General features: G+C 36.0%; 1 protein-coding gene across 6 annotated transcripts in view; it reads left to right on the top strand.

Moving 5' to 3' along the window:
- TBCK (TBC1 domain containing kinase) overlaps window positions 1–21,713 on the top strand; it is a 207,396-nt gene that overhangs the window by 138,433 nt on the left and 47,250 nt on the right. Inside the window, exon 25 of one of the 6 annotated variants that reach the window (XM_055587902.1) lies at window positions 3,989–4,275. The exons of 4 other annotated variants lie outside the window; for them this stretch is intronic. In XM_055587902.1, coding sequence (XP_055443877.1) covers window positions 3,989–4,018 — 30 coding nt within the window. In that variant the 3' untranslated portion in view covers window positions 4,019–4,275. Of the gene's footprint in view, window positions 1–152; window positions 2,220–3,988; window positions 4,276–21,713 lie in introns of those variants that run through there. One more of the 6 variants, XM_055587903.1, reaches the window with a different exon arrangement.

The following is a 21,713-nucleotide window of genomic DNA, read 5'->3' as shown; positions in this document are numbered from 1 at the left end:
TTTCATGTATCAGTGACATTCCATGGCATTTAAAGAGAAACGGATTCTGGCGCTATTCTACAGAAGGGCTAGCAACAAGAGACACATACAGGATTCTGTGAGTCTAATGATTTTCACAATCCCAGGGTTTAAATGTCTTGTTTTTTTTTCAGCTATCCTTCCAGGATATCCTATAAACTATGCAAAATAAATAAACAAGCCTTGTTATATGATATATACTACCAAAATTTCAGTTTGTTAAACCCAATTTGTATATGTGCTAACAAATAAAGGTGAATAATGAAAAAGAAAAGGCAGCTTTTATCTGAAATATTCTCATATCGCCTAGAGAATTAATGTTAAAGTTTATTTGTTTCTTCATTTCTCCCCAAAGCCAAAATGAGCAACTTAACTGGAATTATTCCAGATATGTCTATGTGAATTATAGGTTACTGCTCCTAAATCCGGAGAAGGCAATGGCAACCCACTCCAGTACTTTTGCCTGGAAAATCCCATGGACGGAGGGGCCTGGTAGGCTGCAGTCCATGGGGTCGCTAGGAGTCGGACACGACTGAGCAACTTCACTTTCACTTTTCACTTTCATGCAGGGAGAAGGAAATGGCAACCCACTCCAGTGTTCTTGCCTGGAGAATCCCAGGGACGGCAGAGCCTGGTGGGCTGCCATCTATGGGGTCGCACAGAGTCGGATACGACTGAAGCGACTTAGCAGCAGCAGCAGCAGCTCCTAAATCCTATAGAAATTAAGTAAAACAAACATTAGCAAAGAATAGATTAGAATCCTGACATACTTCGTTTAATTAATGCATTTTAAACTTTCATGCTTATTAAATAGATACTTGAAATAGTTTAAGATTAATGTTTGTTTTCTTGAATAAACTAAATGGTTCCCAGTGAATTCAAATAGCCCTCTTATGGAAAACTAGATTCCCACATGTACTTTTGCCCATTTCCAAATCCTATTTTCAGTTATATTCATCTGTTTCAGTTTCTTTCTTTCCCAGTACTAGTACCAAGAGATTATTAAAATTATAACTATATCATACGTTTGGCACTGTGTTTCTACATGAATTGTAGAATTGGCTTGTCGTTTTCCCTCCTCCCCTGGGAAAAATCTCATTTTGGTATTTATGTTGTGATTAAGTTTGTAAAAAGTAGAAAAAATTGATGTACAGTAATGAGTTTTATATTTTCCAAAATTAGGATATGCCTTTCTATGTATTCATGTCTTGTAGTTTCTCTATGGTGTTTTATTTCTTATGTGTTTCTTGTTTGGCTTATTACTATTTTAACCTTTCTCTTGCCATTATTATTAGGATATTTTATTTCATTGTATTTTCTAGCTGGCTATATATAAAGAAAGATGCTGGCTTTACAAACAGTTTAATGTAGTGGTAAACAGCTACATTGTTTAGAATAGATTAGAATTTCAAAACCCAGGTCTGCCATACCAACTGTATGACCTGTTTGCTTATCCATCAAACAGAGATTAATAATTTTACATGCTTCATCAGATTATTGGGAGTATTAAAATAGATGGTATATTCAGAACATTGCTGGCACATAGTAAACACTCTGTAAGTTTTCACTTTCATCCTCATTATCATTATCATTTATCTGCCATGTTAATGTTCTCTCATTATTTGTAAGTTTTTCCATTGATTTAAATTTTCCAGTTGTATATCATCTAAAAATTATAATTTTGCTTCTTTGCCAATTCTATCCATCTTATATCTATCTGTTGTTTAGTTAATTAACCTCAGTCTTCAGAACAGTGTTAAATAACAATGGTAATGATGGACAGAGCTTCCCAGATGGTATAGTAGTAAAGAATCCACCTGCCAGTGCAGGATATGCAAGAGACGCATTTGGATCCCTGGTTCAGGAAGATTCCCTGGAGTAGGAAACAGCAACCCACTACAGTATTCTTGACTGGAAGATTTCATGGACAGAGGAGCCTGGCAGGCTACAGTTCATGGGATCACAAAGAGTCGGACATGATTGAGCATGATGGTGGACATCTTTAGTTAACATTTAGAGTTAGTGGCAGTGTTTCTGGTGTTTTACTTGCTCAGTTTTGACTTCAAAGATAAATTTTATAGGTTATGAAAGAACCATGCATTCTGATTTCTTAAAGAGTTTTATCAAATATCTTTCAACATGTTTTTTGGATATTCAGAAGTAAATAAAGAGAAACAATAACTATTATTGGCTCCTGAGATTTTTATTGTTTCAGTTTTTGGAGCCAGCTGTAAATCTAGGCTCTGTCCTCATTTCTGTTTATATAGAGGGTATTGACAGTAAATACCACAAGCTCATTAGAGATCTCACCAGCCTTGTCTTTGGTACAGCAATCGCTAGACTTTCTCCCATAGATGTTTCTTGGCACTTCAACCAGAGAGCATTTCAGTCATTACTTGACTTTGGTTATATAATGAGGAGAGTGATGAGAGAATTTCCCAAGTGACAAGGAACACAGGAGCAAAAATTTCCTTCGATGTATAAGATGTTCAAGCTGGTTTTAGAAAAGGCAGAGGAACCAGAGATCAAATTGCCAGCATCCACTGGATCATGGAAAAAGCAAGAGAGTTCCAGAAAAACATCTATTTCTGCTTTATTGACTATGCCAAAGCCTTTGACTGTGTGGATCACAATAAACTGTGTAAAATTCTTCAAGAGATGGGATTACCAGACCACCTGACCTGCCTCTTGAGAAACCTATATGCAGGTCAGGAAGCAACAGTTAGAACTGGACATGGAACAACAGACTGGTTCCAAATAGGAAAAGGAGTACGTCAAGGCTGTATATTGTCACCCTGATTATTTAACTTATGTGCATGAGAAACACTGGGCTGGAGGAAGCACAAGCTGGAATCAAGATTGGCGGGAGAAATATCAATCACCTCAGATATGCAGATGACACCACCCTTATGGCAGAAAGTGAAGAGGAACTAAAGAGCCTCTTGATGAAAGTGAAAGAGGAGAGTGAAAAAGTTGGCTTAAAGCTCAACATTCAGAAAACTAAGATCATGGCATCTGGTCCCATCACTTCATGGGAAATAGATGGGGAAACAGTGGAAACAGTGTCAGACTTTGTTTTTCTGGGCTCCAAAATCATTGCAGATGGTGATTGCAGCCATGAAATTAAAAGACGCTTACTCCTTGGAAGGAAAGTTATGACCAACCTAGATAACATATTCAAAAGCAGAGATATTACTTTGCCAACAAAGGTCCATCTAGTCAAGGCTATGGTTTTTCCTGTGGTCATGTATGGATGTGAGAGTTGGACTGTGAAGAAAGCTGAGCACCGAAGAACTGATACTTTTGAACTGTGGTGTTGGACAAGACTCTTGAGACCCTTGGACTGCAAGGAGATCCAACCAGTCCATCCTAAAGGAGATCAGTCCTAGGTGTTCATTGGAAGGACTGATGCTGAAGCTGAAACTCCAATATTTTGGCCACCTGACGCAAAGAGCTGACTCATTTAAAAAAACCCTGATGCTGGGAAAGATTGAGGGCAGGAGGAGGAGGGGACGACAGAGGATGATATGGTTGGATGGCATCACCGACTCAATGGATATGGGTTGGGGTTGACTCTGGGAGTTGGTGATGGACAGGGAGGCCTGGCGTGCTGCGGTTCATGGGGTCACAAAGAGTCAGACACAACTGAGCGACTGAACTGAACTGATAAGAAAAAAAGTGAGAGAAAAGGGTAATGATGTCAGTAACCCAATTTAAGTAAAGGCTGTACCTTGGAAAGGTAGAGTTAGAGATGAAGATATCAATTTAACCAACTAAAACACCTCTTTGTCACCAGTTGGCTCTACTTCCTGAGTCTCTGCTGCTGTTGAAAGCTGACTATAAAGTTCTGTGTGAAGTAGCAGCTCTGTCACATTCCAGAAGGAAGCTATCATATGTTCTACCTTTAGGAGCTTAGCTGAGGGGAGCCACTCTCATGTTTAACATATTCATCTTCTTTATCTCATCCTAGGAAATTTATCAAGTTCTGGTTCTATTTTGAAATTATTTCCAGAAGCTTTTAGAAAATTACAGAGTGGCACCAGCACCACCGCTGCCCATATACATCACCACGTTGTCCATGTTTTTGATCCCTGGACCACTGTGAGAGTTCTCCACTTAACTGCCTCCATGTCTTCCGCCCTCACTTCAACCACTTTAAACTACAAAATATTTCCCAGTTACCTGTCTTTGAAATGCATAAGTTCTTAATTGATCTAAGTCTGTATGTATACTTTTTTTTTAATTTATCCATTTTAAACCTGTCTTTGAAATGCATAAGTTCTTAATTGATCTAAGTCTGTATGTATACTTTTTTTAAAATTTTATCTATTTTAATTGGGGGCTAATTACTTTACAGTACTATAGTGGTTTTTGCCATACATTGACATGAATCAGCCATGGGTGTACATGTGTTCCCCATCCTAAACCCGCCTCCCACCTCCCTCCCCTTCCCATCCCTCAGGGTCATCCCAGTGCACCAGCCCTGAGCACCCTGTCTCATGCATCGAACCTGGACTGGCGATCTGTTTCACATATGGTAATATACATGTTTCAATGTATGTATGCTTATACATATAAACAGTACTAAGCCTCATAATTAGAATCATTCCTGAATCTCTTTAAGTAGAAACTCCTCTGATGTCATTAAGTGTTATGTACACGTTTCTAACTTCTGTCCTAAGGGATAGGCAAGAAATTTTCTGACCTATTAACAGCTGAAAATCAATCAGAAAAAAATTGTCACAGAATTCTAGAGCTGAAAAAAATTGTCACAGAATTCTAGAGCTGAAAAAAACATAAGATGTCCGCTTCTGGCCCTTCATTTTATACGTGAAAAAGCTAAGACCCAGAGAGTTGAAATATCTCCAAAATATTGATATTGTATATCAAAGAGAAAATTACTTTCTTTACATAAATTAAGCTTACACACAATTTTTTAAGAGCACATCTGTGAAAATTTTAACATAAAATCCCTAATCACTGAAGAAGTTCTATCTCCATACGTTTCATATTCATGTACATTATCTCACTTATTTGAGGGAGAAAAATATTCTCTCTAGTATGAGAGCTATATTATGCAGCTTCCAGAGCATGACAGTTTTATTTCAGACTTCCATTTCAGATGCTAGGTTTCTGTATCTTAGAAATAGTAACCTTTTCTAGTCTCTCTATAAGCAAGAGGAATAAATGAAAATACTACAATGCCATTTAAACAATTTATTTTTAAAATATCTTTGCAAGTTGATAAAGATTTGAGGATTGTTTTTCTTTGTTAGTGTTCCTTTGAGAATGGTAGTTAATGGCACTGCCAGTCCCTCCTCATATATTAGCTAGAAATAGCTATTACTAAGAAAGCAGAGTCTGCTTGCTGTAGACATGTGGGAAAATAAGAATTACCAGATATTGCTCTAAAAACTCTCAGCTTTATGTATTCTAAGCCTTACTAATAGTTTACATAATGTAAGATTTACTCAGCAGTGTATGGATATACCTAACAAAAGTAACTTTTTTCTTTTCCCTTTTTCTTCAAACATTGTTTATTATTTCTTATGGTTTGAAGTTTTTATGCTGATAATTCAAAAAATATGATCCTGTAGCCATTGTTGTTTGTTGTTCTGTTGCCCATTCATGTCTAACTCTGTGATGCCATGGACTGCAGCATGCCAGGCCTCCCTGTCCCTCACCGTCTCCCAAAGTTTGCCCAAGTTCGTGTCCATTGCATTGGTGATAACATCCAGCCATGTCATCCTCTATCATCCCCTTCTCCTCCTGCCTTCATCATCTAGCCACATCTTCTCCCAAACACTAGTTTCTGTCTCCAGCCGCATCTCAACACTTCAACTTGGTAGAGAGACCCCGTGCATCCTATTTCACAAGTCTAAATCAGAACTTGTCTTCCCCTTGTCTACTGTCTGTCATTGTTACTGTCTTCTTTTCTCCCTTAACCACCCATGTCCAAAACATAAGCACCATCTTCGCTCATCCCTGTCCTTTATCTTTCATAAATTTTCCTACAGTGCCTCTCACGTATTCTTCCTTTACGTTTAATCAATACACCCAGTTTTACTGAACAGCTACTGAATTTCAGGCTCTCTGCTAGGTAGTGGAAATGTAAAAACAAGCCCTAGTCCCTGCTTTCAAGGAGCTCACGGTATATTTATTGAAAGAGACCAGTATCAGTATGGAACAGGGTCTGTAAAACTGAGACACTCTGGTTGGATACTTGTGAAATTAAAAAAAAAAAAATTCCTTCAAAATGAAAATAGCTTCCTGACAAATTCTGCCTTGTTCATGGCAGGATTAATTGAAACAAATGTGGAAAGGATTTTAAATGAGTTATTTATTCAGCATACCTCCTAGAGGTAGAACCAAAGCTTTAGAATCAAAACACCTTCCCAGTGTGTTTGATTAATTGCTTCACACAGAATATACATGTAAACCCCCACTTCTTTTCTTCACAAACTCCTATTCATCCTTTTAGGCTTTACTCATGTGTTACCTTTTTTAAAAAATGTTTCCAAATTTCCACTTGCTGCTGGGCAAATGAACCACTGCTTTTCCTGTATCAGGATGGAAACCAAATTTCAGTGAGTTCAGGAGTGAATGTAAAGAAAGTACATGTGAGAAGATAGATAGTAGCTAGAAAGTACTTGCCCCTTGGAGAGTAATTGTATTATTTAGTATTTATTTTTACATTTAGCTTTCACTATGGATGGGAGAGAATTGGATGTATTTGTAGGCCAAGGGAATGACTGAAGGAAAAAAAGATAATGAATAGAGCAAGGCTCTCAGTTTCCTGTGTCGTCACTTAATCTAGATCTTCATAAAATTCACTTTATTACAAGACTTTCTGCCTATTTTTTTCCCATCTCTAATTCATCCTGCAAAATATGGCCTAATTAATCTTCCTAAAATATTGCTGTTGACATGTGACACATTCCTCCAAAAATCCTAAAGTTCTTATCTATTTCTCATGTCCTTGAGCTTCTCTGTCTTCAGAGCGCTCATGGTCTGTCACCTACCTACTTATTCAGTACTATTTCTCTCTTTTTCTCAGGACAGATGTTCATTCAGTAAAACTAGTCTCTTCATTACCATTTTCATACCCATTGGCTCTAAGTTCTATGAGAACTAGTATCTTTGTTTTGTTCATAAATGTATCCCAAGCATATTGTATATACCTAGCGGGTGCTCAATAATTATTTATGGACTGATTCCTTACTCATTCACACCTTAGAACTCTTAGAATTACCTACTTATGCAACACTTCTCGTCCTCTTTTCTACTTTTCTAAACCTTACTGATTGTTTCCTGACTCAAGTCCCACTTCTTCCACCAATTTTTTGCTATTTCTCCCCTTTATTGTGTTTATTCCTTTCCCTGTATTCTCATAGTATGTAGCTGTGATTCCATACACTGAATCTTATGAGAGAAGCAGTGTAATAATGTGGTTAAGAGCTCAGACTCCAGAGCCAGACTAAAGTTGAATTCTGACTCTGTTACTTACTGATTATGTGGCCTTTGTTATTTAACCTTTCTCTATCCCAATTTCCTCATCTGTAACATGATCAAAATAATAAAATCTACCTCACAGAATTGTTGCAAGATTGAAATGAGCTCATATATGTCAAGTGCCTATCACAGTGACCAGCACATAGCAAGTACAATATAAATATTTTCTTTCATTATTGTATAGTTTTATTATTGCTTTTATGTTAGTATTTTCCAATCAGATTAGGGACTCTTTGAGGTGAAAATGGTGTTTTATCTCTATCGAGATGGCTTAGCCCAAAGCTGGTTGATTAAATATTTTTTAATTGATGATTTATTAAAAATTTAGACTATATTAAGACTACCATGAAATTCAAGCTGCTTCACTTGGAATGTGATTTTTAAAAACAACTTATTTCATATAAAGATATACAGTCTACCAAACACTTTTATCCTTATTATATCAATTGATCCTTAAATTGGTTTATTCTCACAGTACAGCTTAGAATTGTATGGTCAGAGAAGGTAAGCATCTAACACCCTGTTTCTCAGCACTACCATATTCCCTACTTCTTGCCTGCTCAGACAGGTACAGGACAGATTATTAAGTCTTCTGTATAAACAGACATTCTACTACAAAAGAGAATATCACTACCCCTTCTTTTAGGTATGCCCAGATCTCTACAAATGGCTGTCTTGGGCACGTCCCTTCACTTACCTTGTGAGAGAGCCAGGGGGAGTGATTAGAGTGTCCAGAAACACCTACTCCTCTATCCTGCAGGATGAGAAGGGAGGGGCATCTTATCTTGAACACTGTGCTCACCATGAAGTTGACCACACCACCTCCAACTAAAGCTCCTTATGTAATTTGGGAGGAGAGAGGACACTGGGATAATAATTGGAATTAGCAATTTCAGTCACTTCTCACCTAGCCCCGGGCAGGGGGGATGGAGAGGGGGCGGGCAGGGGAGAGTTGGTGACTTTTGCTGGCAGTTTCTGTTTCTCGTTAGCATGTTAAAGCCTCTTTGTTTCAACCCAGGAATAATATCATTCCGCATCCTGTTACACATGCATACATTCATTTACCAAACATTTCCTTCTCTGGGCAGAGCCCTCTCATCTCTTGCTATGAGAGATACAAAAGAAATCTAAGCAATTTAAGCTGTTGATCTGCCTGGCTCTTTGTTGTCATCAGCACGTTTGTATTGATCCTGTCTCTCTCCTCACAACATGATAGGTCACTTGAAGACTCTTTGGAGTAGAGTTTTCCTTAAGAAAGTGTATTAAAAAAAAAAAAAAAAGTATTTTCATTGTGTTGAAATACACATTATTTAATACATAAATAGCTGGCCCTGTGATGTTCCCTGTCTTATAAACATGCCTACTTTTGCTTTTCATGCTTTCTGATTTCCACCTTTCTTTTAGAAGTTTATCTTTAGTATTACAGTTGGTGTTCTAATTCTAAATGTTTTTGCTCAAAATAAGGCAAATCTCTATAGGAAATGTATACAATGTGTGCCACTTTCTGTGCTACCTCATTTTAGTTTCTTGAATTAGAAACTAGATATTTAATAAATTCTGCTTTGCTTCCAAAATGAAGAAAACTTAAATTGACTCAAAGAATCAGTACCATAGACATTCTAAGGTCATCCTATCCCAGAGAAAAACCCTCAGAAGCTCCAGGAAACTATCAATCTATCATGTATTTCCTGAACACCACTCCTGGCCTCATTTATACCCAGGTACCACTCAGCAACTAAACCACCATTGTAAATGTCATTTGAAATCCTTAATCTCCAAGTGGCTTTAGAGAGGCTAATATTTTATATTAAGATTTTATCTTTCTTTTTCACCCTCCCCCTAAACACAGAGCTACACAAAATAATATACGAAAACTGCTTCCTTACTTAGGGAAGGGTGTTTGTTATTTTTAACCTTCTAATATACATTATGAATATGATCACATAGGGAGTTGTTTCTGAGTGCAGAATCAAAATATATTACTCTTAAAGGAAATGCAATTCTTGCTAAGAAAAATAATAGCCAGTAAGCAGTAATCTACTAAATAATTTCTAATATCTTATGTTAAACTAGGAAAACCTGTGTAATTATTTAGTGATGGTAATGTAATTTACATTTATGTTGATAGAAGCTTAGAAAAGTTTATTAAATATTCTTCCAGGTAGCCAATAGGCCCTTTTCTCTTTGATGAACAGGTGGATAAAGATCAGTTTATTCAAATATCTTTCAATGCAGAAAACAAGGTAGTCCTTACCAATGAAACATGGCAGTAAACCTCAAACGTTTTTTCTCCAATTGTCTGTATTAACGTTTGTGTGTCTCCTTTCTGAATGCATGAAAGCCTGCCCTACTGGCTGATTTTTTTTTTTTTTATCATTTAAAAACTTCATCTGAATTTAAGCATAAGAATAATTTTATTGTTTTTCTTTAACATATTTTAGACATATTTCGCTACATATTTTCTAGTGCTAGATCTGGTTACCTACAATGGTGACCATAAGCCATGCACTCTCCTTTGTGAAGCCTTTTCATATTGCTGTAAATATTTGGTAAGAATTATCTTCAGACAGATTAGATTCATAGTTATGAAGTACTTAAGAGAAGTATATAATAGTGCTGGTTAAAAATAAATCATATTTTTATAAATGTTTAAATTTTCAAAAATAGCTCATGCTTAATGATTAAAACTTAAACACAGAAAAGCATCAAGATAAAAAGTTGTTAATTCCACTGACTCACAGACTTTTACAATTTCTATGCATCATTCTTATATCTATGAAATATATTTATATACACATGCATGTGTTTATGCACACACACACATATTCACTGTGATATATGTCACCAAACTGGTATTGTAGTGGATTTATTGGGGTTTTTTTTAATATTTATTTTATTTATCTACTCATTTATTTGTTTGGCTAGGTCGGGTCTTAGTTGTGGCACAGAATCTTCATTGTGTCATGTGGGATCATTCATTGTGGTGCACAAACTCTCTAGTTGTGGTGTGTGGGCTAGTTGCTGTGCAGCATGTGGGATCTTAGTTCCCCAACCAGGGATCAAACCCTCACCCCTTGCATTGCAAGACAGATTCCTTAACCACTGGACCACAAAGGAAGTTCCAAACTTATTGTTGTATAGGATCTTTTTCCCCTTGATAATACATCTTTATTGTTTCCTCTATTAAGAAATATTTTTCTAAAATGTGATTTTAATGGGTGAATGCTATTTCTTTACATGAATCTAGTGTTATTTATTTATCCTGTCACCTTTTATTATGTGTTTCCAGTATTCCAGTTTTTCATAATATAAGAAAAACAATATATTTAATAAATATTTTCCCATACTGCTTGGTACAATCTGTGATTTATCCATGGAACAGATTTCTAAAAAGAAATTTCTATTGCATTCATATTTGAAAGTTTCTTAATGCATATTATGATTTTTTCCTCCAGAAAGTCTATGTTGATTCACATATCTAAAGCATGTGTATTTTATTTATTTTTATGGAAGTATAGTTGATTTACAATGTTGTGTTAATTACTACTGTAATTAACAGTAATTAATAATAGCAAATTGATTCACTTATACATATTTACGCATTCTTTTTTAAATATTCTTTTCCATTATGGTTTATCATAGGATATTGAACATAGTTTTCTGAACTATACAGTGTGTGTGTGTGTGTGTGTTTCTGTGTGTTATGTCACTTCTGTTGTGTCCGACTCTTTGCGACCCTATGGACTGTAGCGCCACACACACCCCCCCAGGTTCCTCTGTCCATGGGATTCTTCAGGCGAGAATACTGGAGTGGGTTGCCATTTCCTCCTCCAGGAGATTTTCCCAACCCAGGGATTGAATCCTGGTCTCTTAGGTCTGCTACACTGGCAGGCAGGTTCTTGACGCTAGCACCCCCTGGGAAGCCCTGTGCTATACGGTAGGACCTTGTTGTTTATCCATTCTACACATGAAGGCTTGTGTAGAAGCTCCCACTCCATCCCTCTCCCAGGTCCCACCCCCTTGGCCACCACAAATGTGTTTTCTATCTCCAAGATTCTGTTTCTGTTTGACAGGTTCATTTCTGTTATATTTTAGATTCCACATATAAGTGATATCATATGGTATATGTCTTTCTCTATCTGACTTGCTTCACTTAGTATGATAATCTCTAGTTGAATCCATGTTGCTGCTGCAAATGGCATTACTTTGTTCTTTTTGTGCCTGAGTAGTATCCTATTGTATATGTGTACCACAGTGTCTTTATCCATTCATCTGTCAATGGATATTTATGTTGTTTCCATGTCTTGGCTATTGTGAATAATGCTGCCATGAACATAGGGGTGCAGGTATCTTGTTGAATTATAATTTTGTCCAGATATATGCCCAGGAGTGGGATTACTAGATCATATGGTAGCTCTAGTTTTAGTTTTTTGAGGAACCTCAATACTATTTCCACAGTGGCTGCACCAAGTTACATTCCCACCAACAGTGTACAAGGGTTCCCTTTTTTCCACACCCTCTCTGACATTTAATATTTGTAGATTTTTTAAGTGAGGGCCATTCTGACAAGTGTGAGGTGGTGCCTCATTGTAGTTTTGATTTGTATTTCTCTAATAATTACTGATGTTGAGCATCTTTTCATGTGCCTTAAAACATAATGTGTTTTTGAGTTCTTCCCTACATGCTTTCTGTCAGAGTTCAACCAACAGCAAAAGATTATACACTCACATTAGGATAATTCAAGAACGGTTTATTTAGAGAGATAATAGTTACAAAGATGATGGTGGAATGTTGGTGAAAATATGAGAAATAATGCAGTAAATTATGAAAATTAGCAATAGCACTGTTACCACCTAAAAGCCAAAGGGATAAGGAAGGAAGAAATGATCAGAACACAGGAAATGAGAAACAGGTTGAGAAAGCCATCTTGAGAGGAACAGTGACCTTTGGTCAACAAACATAGCTAAATCAAGGTGAATTTTCAAGTACAGAACCAAGGGATTATATTTCTTTGACCTACTCTCTCTATTGTCTGAACCACCTTGAAAGCCAGAGGACCTGGGGTCCCTCTTCTAGGTCCAAACAGAGGCCTCCCACCAATAGAGAACAGGCAGGAACCAATGGAGAGTGAATCTGGAGAGACAAGCAAAAGATATCTAGGACACTTACCTACTTTTTCTATGTCTTTGATTATACATGTTTTTTATATATCTGTGATTGAGGTAAAAACTTTTTCCTTACTTATTTGTGTTTATTTTGTCAAGTATATGTGTATATCTCCCCTCCCTTCATTTTAACTAAGCAGGCTGTTTTTTCTTATTGGTTTGCCTTATTGATTAAAAGAGTTCTTTATATATTAGGGGCATCTTAAATTTTTATTTTTCACATATATTTCTCTTATTTAAGAGTTCAGCTTTTGCTATATGCTTGAAATTAATTTAAGTCATCAATTCTTACTCTTTTGTGATTCTACTTTTTACATATAATTTTTGTTCAACTTACAAATCATTTTACTTTGTAGTATAGGATAGAAGCGTGATTTTATTCTATTCTAGGTAATAAATGATGCCTACATTATATCCTAAATAATACACTATTTTCTCCAGTGATTTGATATGGAATCCTATTCTTTTACAGCATTATTTCATTTATTGAGGTCTTTCTATACACCCCATTATGGCCTATTAGTCTCCTAGTCAATTCTAGTGCAATATCATGTGGTGATATTTTATACAGTTTTAGCATATGACAATGTATTTTATTATTTTTCATTGTTTTCTTGACATTCTCACCTATTTAGACAAATGAACTTTAGAGTTTTTGTTTCAAAATAAAAAAGAAATATCCTTTTAGAGTTTTGATTAAATTGTAATATATTAATACATTGTTTGAAGAGGAAATAAAGGTCTTCTAATACTGAATCTTTCTTTCCAGATAGCATTTTATGTGTCTCAGGTTTTTCTAATGCCCATCACAAAACTGTTTCATTTTCTTTAAATATTATTTTTATTTCTAAGTATTTTGTTCTGGAGGAATATTTTGACATTGCGATTGAAAGCTTATGTTCCTTGAGTTTTTTGACTGGCTTCTGCTGCTATTGAAAATAGCTAACAATTTTGTTTATATATATTGTGACTAAAACTTTACCAAATTCTTACCAGTTTTATTAGACTTTCCTCTGAGCAGTCTGGATTTTCTAAGACTATAGTATAGTCTGCCTGTATGGTTCATCATTAAGTAGAATGTCAAATATTTGAGATGAAGAACATCTGTCTTAATGAAATTTTTCATTGCTCAGATTAGCTTTCCTTCTGATATGTGTTTACCATGAGTTTTTCTTTTTCTAAAATTGGGAATAAATGTGAAGTTTTATCACGTATGGCTTTGTGTCACCTACAATGATGAATTACATACTTTGTCTCCTTTGACTAATTAAAGGTGATGAATTACTTTTCAAATTGTCCTTCTATTGAGCCATCCTTCATTCCTGGAATATCCCGTTTGGTCATAATATGCCATTCTTTTAAATTTCTACTGCATTCAATTCTCTAGTTTTGAGATTTTTTGAAAGAATCTATATTCATAAGGAATATTGAGGGTTGTGCATGCATTTATGTTTGATGCCATTTTTGTTAGATTTAAGTATTAGGTTAAGGACGCTTCATAAATGACCTTTCAATGTTTTCTTTGCCTTGGAATAGTTATAAGATAGAAGTGCTTGGGGGAAAACTGTTTGGCACCTCTCTTTAAAGCAATTGTTTAAAAACTTTAAAATCTGACCTGTTTTTACACAGTCTATTTAGTTGTATTTACAAAGTCTATTTAGATTTTGTAAATAGTCTGTTGTATTGTAAAGCGCACACACAGTTCATCATTCTCCTCAACTTTACCTTGGTCTATGAGTATATAGGTCTATTCAGATTTTCTGTTCTTTTGAAAATATTTGGAATCAATTATTCTTTCAAATATTTTACATGCTTATATTTTTCTCATTTATAGACAATTAGAAAGATATATAGAAAAGAGAGATATAAAGAAAATATAGAGAGAAGGAAAAAGAGAAGCATATTTACTTATATTTTTTTCATTTATTATCATGCACATGGTTCATATACAGCTTTTCCAGTTTTATTGATATTCCCCTAAGTTTCAGCTCTAGTATTTATCTATTTTTTCCTTCATTCATATTTTTTATTATCATTAAATTACCTACTTTACTAGGATAGTTTTGTTGTGTGTTTATTTTTTCCTTCTTTATATTCATCTAAGTCTTTCAATTAATTAGAGTATGTTTTGTAAGCTTATATGGTAGCAGCTGGCATCTTCAGTTTTTCAGTTGAGAAAAAGAGAGATGGCTGTGAGAAACTATTGAGGCAGACATGGGTTTCAGTATTCTTGATTAACCATCACAGAGCCCAGAGGCTAGAGAATCTGATGATTTGCCATTCCTGAAGAGTCTGTCTAGTGATCCAGACAAATAGCTTTGCTAATGTTATTTAATCACATTTTTATTCACTCATTCATTCATTAAATACCTATTAACAATTTTTGGTGCCAGACCTTGTGCTGTCTTTTGGAGATACAAATACGAAAAGATGTAGAACCTGTATTTAAGGATTTTGTAATTCAAGTGAAGAAACAGATAATCAATTACAAATATAGTAATTACTATGATACAGGTATGTACCTGTTTTGGGGAAACGTGTACATACCCCATAGCACAAAATTACTCAGGAAAAGTAATAGAAAATTTAGAAATACTATTTTATTCATTCGTATCCAACAAATATATTATGTGTCAGATAATATGCTGAAACCTGGGGAAATCATAGGGGTAAAAGTAACTTTCCTTGTCTTTGAGGAGCTGTTAGTCTGGTGGAAGTAAATAATCCTATTACAATAAAGACATGTACCAGATACCTGTGGGGACACAGGAAAGAAACTAAATGAGCCTGTCAGAGGTTAAGAAGACTTTCTTCACAGAGAGAGTAATGTTTGAACTGATACTTGTAAGGTGAGCAGGTATTTATTAAGTGGACAAGGTGTGGCATTCTAAGCAGAGGAAGCAACATGGGCAAAGGTGGCACAGTGGTATAAAAAGGCAGATAGTCTGCTAATGCCAAAGCACGAGGTACAAGGTGGTGAGGGGTGAGAAAAAAGGTGAAAGATACCAAGCTTTTATTAAACTCTGACAGTAAGTCAGACACTATTCTAAATGTTCTATATAGATTAACATTTAGTTCTTACAGCAGCCCAGGAGGATTTAGATAACTGCTGTTATCCCACTTTATAGATGAAGAAATTAGGCAGAGAGTTTAAGTGTCATGTCCAAAATCATACACTGTGAGTGGGCTGGCCAAAATTTGAGTCCTGGTAATCTGACCCCTGCCTACTATAGACAGATACCAATTCATAAAAGACTTTATATTCTATACCAAAGAATTTGGATTTCACTCCATCAGTGTCTAGAAACCAGTGAGGTGTTCTTAATTATAAAAATCTATGTGATCAGATTTTTAAGTGTATGTTAGCTGCTCAGTTGTGTCCGATTCTTTATGACCCCAGGGACTGCGACCTGCCAGGATCCTCTGTCCATGGAACTTCCCAGGGAAGAATATTGGAGTGGGTTGCCGTTCCTTTCTCCAGGGGATCTTCCTGACCCAGGGATCAAATCCAGGTCCCCTTCATTGCAGGCAGATTCTTTACTATCTGAGCCACCAAGGAAGCCTGATCAGGTTTTTATTTTAACTCAAGTGGCATTTGGAATATGGATTAGAAGGGAAGACTTAGAGGAAAAAAAGAAATAGCAAGAGGGGCAAACAGCTTCTCCAGTCCATTTGAGGGATGGTGGAAGCCCTGAAGTAGGGCAGTAAATCAGGGAACAGATTCAGATTCAAGAGTTATTTTGATGAAACTTGGGATTTGTTATATAGGAATGAGAAGTAAGGAAGGATGAAAAGTCTGCAGTGGTTTTCAGATTTCTGTCCGTGGTAACTAAGTTGAAGTTAGTGCCAGGACATGTGACAGAAAATATGGGGGGACTGTTCTAGACACTGGTTCTTTATTCTCATAGTTAATATTTCCAGGGATACAAGGATTTTTAAGTGTTTGCAAATCAGTAAGTGTGATGATCACATTAACAAATTAATAAAACCATATGATATTCTCAGAACATACAGAAAAGGCATTTGATATCATTCAACATCCATTTATGATTTTGAAAACAGCTCTCCAGAAGGTGGGCATAAAGGGAAATACCTCAACATAAAAAAGGCCGTATATGACAAACCCACAACTAACTCAACAATGAAAAGCTAAAACCATTTCCTCCAAGATCAGGAACAAGATAAGGATGCCCACTCTCACCACCTTTATTCAACATAGTATTGCAAGTCCTAACCATAGATATCAGACAAGAGAAAGAAATGAAAGGAATTAAAATTAGAAAGGAAGAAGTATCACTGTTTTAGCAGATGACATGATACTATAATAGAAAATCCTAAAGACACCGTCAGAAAACTACTAGAGCTCATGAATTTGGTAAAGTTGCAGGTACAAAATTAATACATAAAAATCTGTTACATTTCTATACGCTAACAATGAACTATCAAAATTAAGGAAACAATCCCATTTACCACTGAATCAAAAAGAATAAAATAATAAATAAGGAATAAACCTACCTAAGGAGGTAAAGGACTTCCCTGGTGGCTCAAACAGTAAAGCGTCTGCCTACAATGTGGGAGACCCAGGTTCAATCCCTGGGTTGGGAAGATCTCCTGGAGAAGGAAATGGCAACCCACTCCACTATTCTTTCCTGTAAAATCCCATGGATGAAGGAGCCTGGTAGGCTACAGTCCAGGGGGTCGCAAAGCATCTGACATGACTGAGCAACTTCACTTTCACTTTTCACTTTCTTTCAAGGAGGTAAAAGACCTGTACTTGAAAAACTATAAGACACTGATGAAAGAAATTGAAGATGTCACAAACAGATGAAAAGATATACCATGTTCTTGGATTGAAAGAACTAACATTGTTAAAACGATCATACTTCCCAAGGCAACCTACAGATTCAATCCCTATCTCAAAATACCAATGGCATTTTTCACAGAACTATAACAAATAATTTTAAAATATGTATAGAAACACAAAAGACCCCAAATAGTGAAAACAATCTTAGAAAAGAAAAACAGAGTAGGAGGAATCATGCTCCCTGACTTCAGAGTATACTGCAACACTACAGTAATCAAACCTGGTACTGGCACAAAAGCAGAGACATAGATCAATGGAACAGAATAGAGAACCCAGAAATATACCCAGGTACCTGTAGTCAATTAACCTACTACAAAAGTGACAAAAATAGAGACAATTTCTTCAATAAGTGGTACCGAGAAAACGGAATAGCTACATGTTAAAAAAAAAAAAAAAATCAGAACATTCTCTAACACCATATACCAAAAAAAAGTCAAGTCTGCCATTTCAGACTCTTAGGTACCATGACAGAGTGATTCTCCTAGTAGTTTAATGGACACAGGAAAATAACTGTCATGTTACCAGGTTTGGATTTTTGCTTGCTTGCTCAGCGTTATCACTAACACATTTAGATAGCCCTTTCAGAGAATTCACTCTACTGAAAGATAGTTTTTGTCAGTAACATTGCTAAATAAATTTTGACTCTAGTTTGGAAATGGAATATTATTTTTTTAAAGTCATTCTCATACCAATTGATTTCTGATATTTGGACATCTAAATTTAATGTGCATTGTATATACACATTCTTAGGCAGAAATGATAATAGAAATTTTCAGAGTTGTTCTGTAGTTATCATCAATTCTTGTCCATTGTCCATAAACAATGTTCTGTGAATTTGAAATCCTACTCACACAGGAAAATACCAATATCAATGATACTAAAGGTTTAAATTTTATAAAGGAAGTTTTACTTTTATGCCTCTAAGTGGAAATTGTACAGTGAATAGTGAAATTGTGTATAAAACTGTCTAATAAAAGAAAAACTAGGTTCTGGATTTTTTAGTATTATAATTATTTTCTTCATAAAGCAAAGTTGTATAATTTGTCCTAAGTATAATTTACTAATCTCCTAAATTTAATTTGTAGATGAACATGCTTGCAACATATTAAAGTTCTTTGATGATACACACTCAAATTTCAGAAAGTTATGAACTTGTCAGTGACTCCTATTTCCTACTTTTCTTACCATTTCATAAGGCAATCAGTCTTTTCTTTGAAGAAACTCCTCACAAATGATGCATTTGATTGGAACCAACGCCAAGGTCAAATCTCTTTCATCAATCAGTTCTTCATAGAGAATACTTTAGTCAAATTCTTTGTTTCATCAGTCAGGCACACCTTCCGTTCAGACAAAACGTCTTTTAGAAAAGCCCCATTCAGTACTGAATGACTGAAAGCAGAACTAGAGTAATCAAGAGTTCTTTATTTTATCTTCATAAATGTACAGCTTCAAAAAAAAAAAATGTACAGCTTCAGGTGAAGGCTGAGGAAAACACCTATAGAGCCTGCAATCTAATGAAAAAGAAGATAGAAGCATTGATTGTATGACTTGCTGATTTTAAAACTAATCTTTCTGAAGCAGTTTTAATTTCAGAATTTTTAAGTAGATTTAATTTCTAATACTAAAAAATTAAAATTCCTAATTCCTATTTTTGATTAAGTGCAATAAACTCATAAAACTTAGCAACTTCCATTTCTATTTAAAAGCTAATAAAGTGAGAGAACAAGTGCTTTACTCTTACTACTAAAGAATTTATAGCATGCATAGTCACAGAAACCCAAGGGATGAGGGCTGACATTCAAACTCCAAAAACAATTGAGAACAATTTTTTTTTTCAAAATAAGTCTTGTCTGTTATGTGATTCATAGGCTTTATTCTCTCCTGCCTAGAAAGTCTAAATTGGAAATTATATATGTGGAATCCCACTATGAAATTGAGGAAAGAGAAAATAAGCAAATGAGATAATAGACTCAATCTTGGAAGCATATTAAGCATATAAGTAAAAATTTTTTGAATCCCCATATTTTAAATCAAGTGAATTTTGAAAGTTCTTAAATTTTCAAATTACATTAAATAAGTTTTCAAGAGTGACTACTAGTGTTCAGCAAGTTTATGTTGAATTGAGATGTATTGCGTCACCTTTTGTGAAGGGTACAGGATCCTCCTGCCTACCAAATAACATGAATAATAATTGTGAATGGCCCTTAGTCTGAATTGGGCTTCCCTCCTGGCTCAGCTAGTAAAGAATCTGCCTGCAATGTGGGAGACCTGGGTTTGATCCTAGGTTGGGAAGATCTCCTGGAGAAAGTGAAAGTGAAGTCGCTCAGTTGTGTCCGACTCTTTGCGACCCCATGGACTGTAGCCTATCAGGCTTCTCTATCGATGGGATTTTCCAGGCAAGAATACTGGAGTGAGTTGCCGTTTCCTTCTCCAGGAGATCTTCCTGACCCAGGGACTGAACCCAGGTCTCCTGCATTGTAGGCAAAAGGGAAAGGCTACCCACTCCAGGATTCTGTCCTAGAAAATTCCATGGACTGTATAGTCCATGGGGTCTCAAAGAGTCAGACACAACTGAGTGATTTTTTTTTAAGTCTGAATCGGTATTATGACATATAACAAACATATACAGACAGGTTCGGTGGTCTGGAATCTGATTTTATCTCCTTTACAATTTAGATACATTGTCAATGTACTTGAATTATCTAAGAAATCATTATGTTGTTCTTCATTTCTGTGAATCTAATTTCCACCCAACCATTCAAAAGTAACATAAATCATGTTAGAGGAGTTCAATACTGAGTCACAAAACAATTTCTCATATTACCAGACTTTAACTAATGCAATTTACAACAACAGTAATTATACTTGAAAAATGAAATGTTCTTAAAAGAGCTGTTTTTAAAGATAAACAGTGCTCTCATAAGGAAAAGTCTACCTCATTTCTTTCCATCACATTTGAGCTCGGAAGTTGTAGTGAAGGAAAAGATGAATGGTTTCCTATGTGTACTTTCCCAGGTGGCTCAGTGGTAAAAAAAAAAAAAAATCTGCCTGGCAGTACAGGAGACACGAAAGACAAGAGTTCAATCCCTGGGTTGGGAAAATCCCCTGGAGAAGGAAATGGCAACCCACTCCAGTATTCAGTTCAGTTCAGTTCAGTTGCTCAGTTGTGTCCGACTCCCTGCGACCCCATGAACTGCAGCATGCCAGGCCTCCCTGTCCATCACCAACTCCCAGAGTTTACCCAAACTCACGTCCATTGAGTCAGTGATGCCATCCAACCATCTCATCCTCTTCTCCTCCTGCCCTCAATCTTTCCCAGCATCAGGGTCTTTTCAAATGAGTCAGCTCTTCGCATCAGGTGGCCAAAGTATTGGAGTTTCAGCTTCAACATCAGTCCTTCCAATGAACACCCAGGACTGATCTCCTTTAGAATGGACTGGTTGGATCTCCTTGCAGTCCAAGGAACTCTCAAGAGTCTTCTCCAGCACCACAGTTCAAAAGCATCAATTCTTTGGCGCTCAGCTTTCTTTATAGTTCAACTCTCACATCCATACATGACCACTGGAAAAACTTTAGCCTTGACTAGACGGACCTTTGTTGACAAAGTAATGTCTCTGCTTTTTAATATGCTGACTAGGTTGATCATAACTTTCCTTCCAAGGAGCAAGCGTCTTTTAATTTCATGGCTGCAATCACCATCTACAGTGATTTTGGAGCCCAAAAAAATGAAGTCAGCCACTGTTTCCCCATCTATTTGCCATGAAGTGACGAGACCGGATGCCATGATCTTAGTTTTCTGAATGTTGAGCTTTAAGCCAACCTTTTCACTCTCCTCTTTCACTTTCATCAAGAGGCTTTTTAGTTCTTCTTCACTTTCTGCCATAAGGGTGGTGTCATCTGCATATCTGAGGTTATTGATATTTCTCCTGGCAATCTTGATTCCAGCTTGTGCTTCTTCCAGCCCAGTGTTTCTCATGTATTCAACATATAAGTTAAATAAGCAGGGTGACAATATACAGCCTTGACGTATTCCTTTTCCTATTTGGAGCCAGTCTGTTGTTCCATGTCCAGTTCTAACTGTTGCTTCCTGACCTGCATACAGGTTTCTTAAGAGGCAGGTCAGGTGGTCTGATATTCCCATCTGTTTCAGAATT

Source organism: Bubalus kerabau, chromosome 7 (genome assembly GCF_029407905.1).
Source record: "Bubalus kerabau isolate K-KA32 ecotype Philippines breed swamp buffalo chromosome 7, PCC_UOA_SB_1v2, whole genome shotgun sequence".
In the NCBI taxonomy this organism is placed as follows: Eukaryota; Metazoa; Chordata; class Mammalia; order Artiodactyla; family Bovidae; genus Bubalus; species Bubalus kerabau.
The sequence above is the reverse complement of the archived record's forward strand: the minus strand, read 5'-3'. Positions and strand labels throughout refer to the sequence as shown.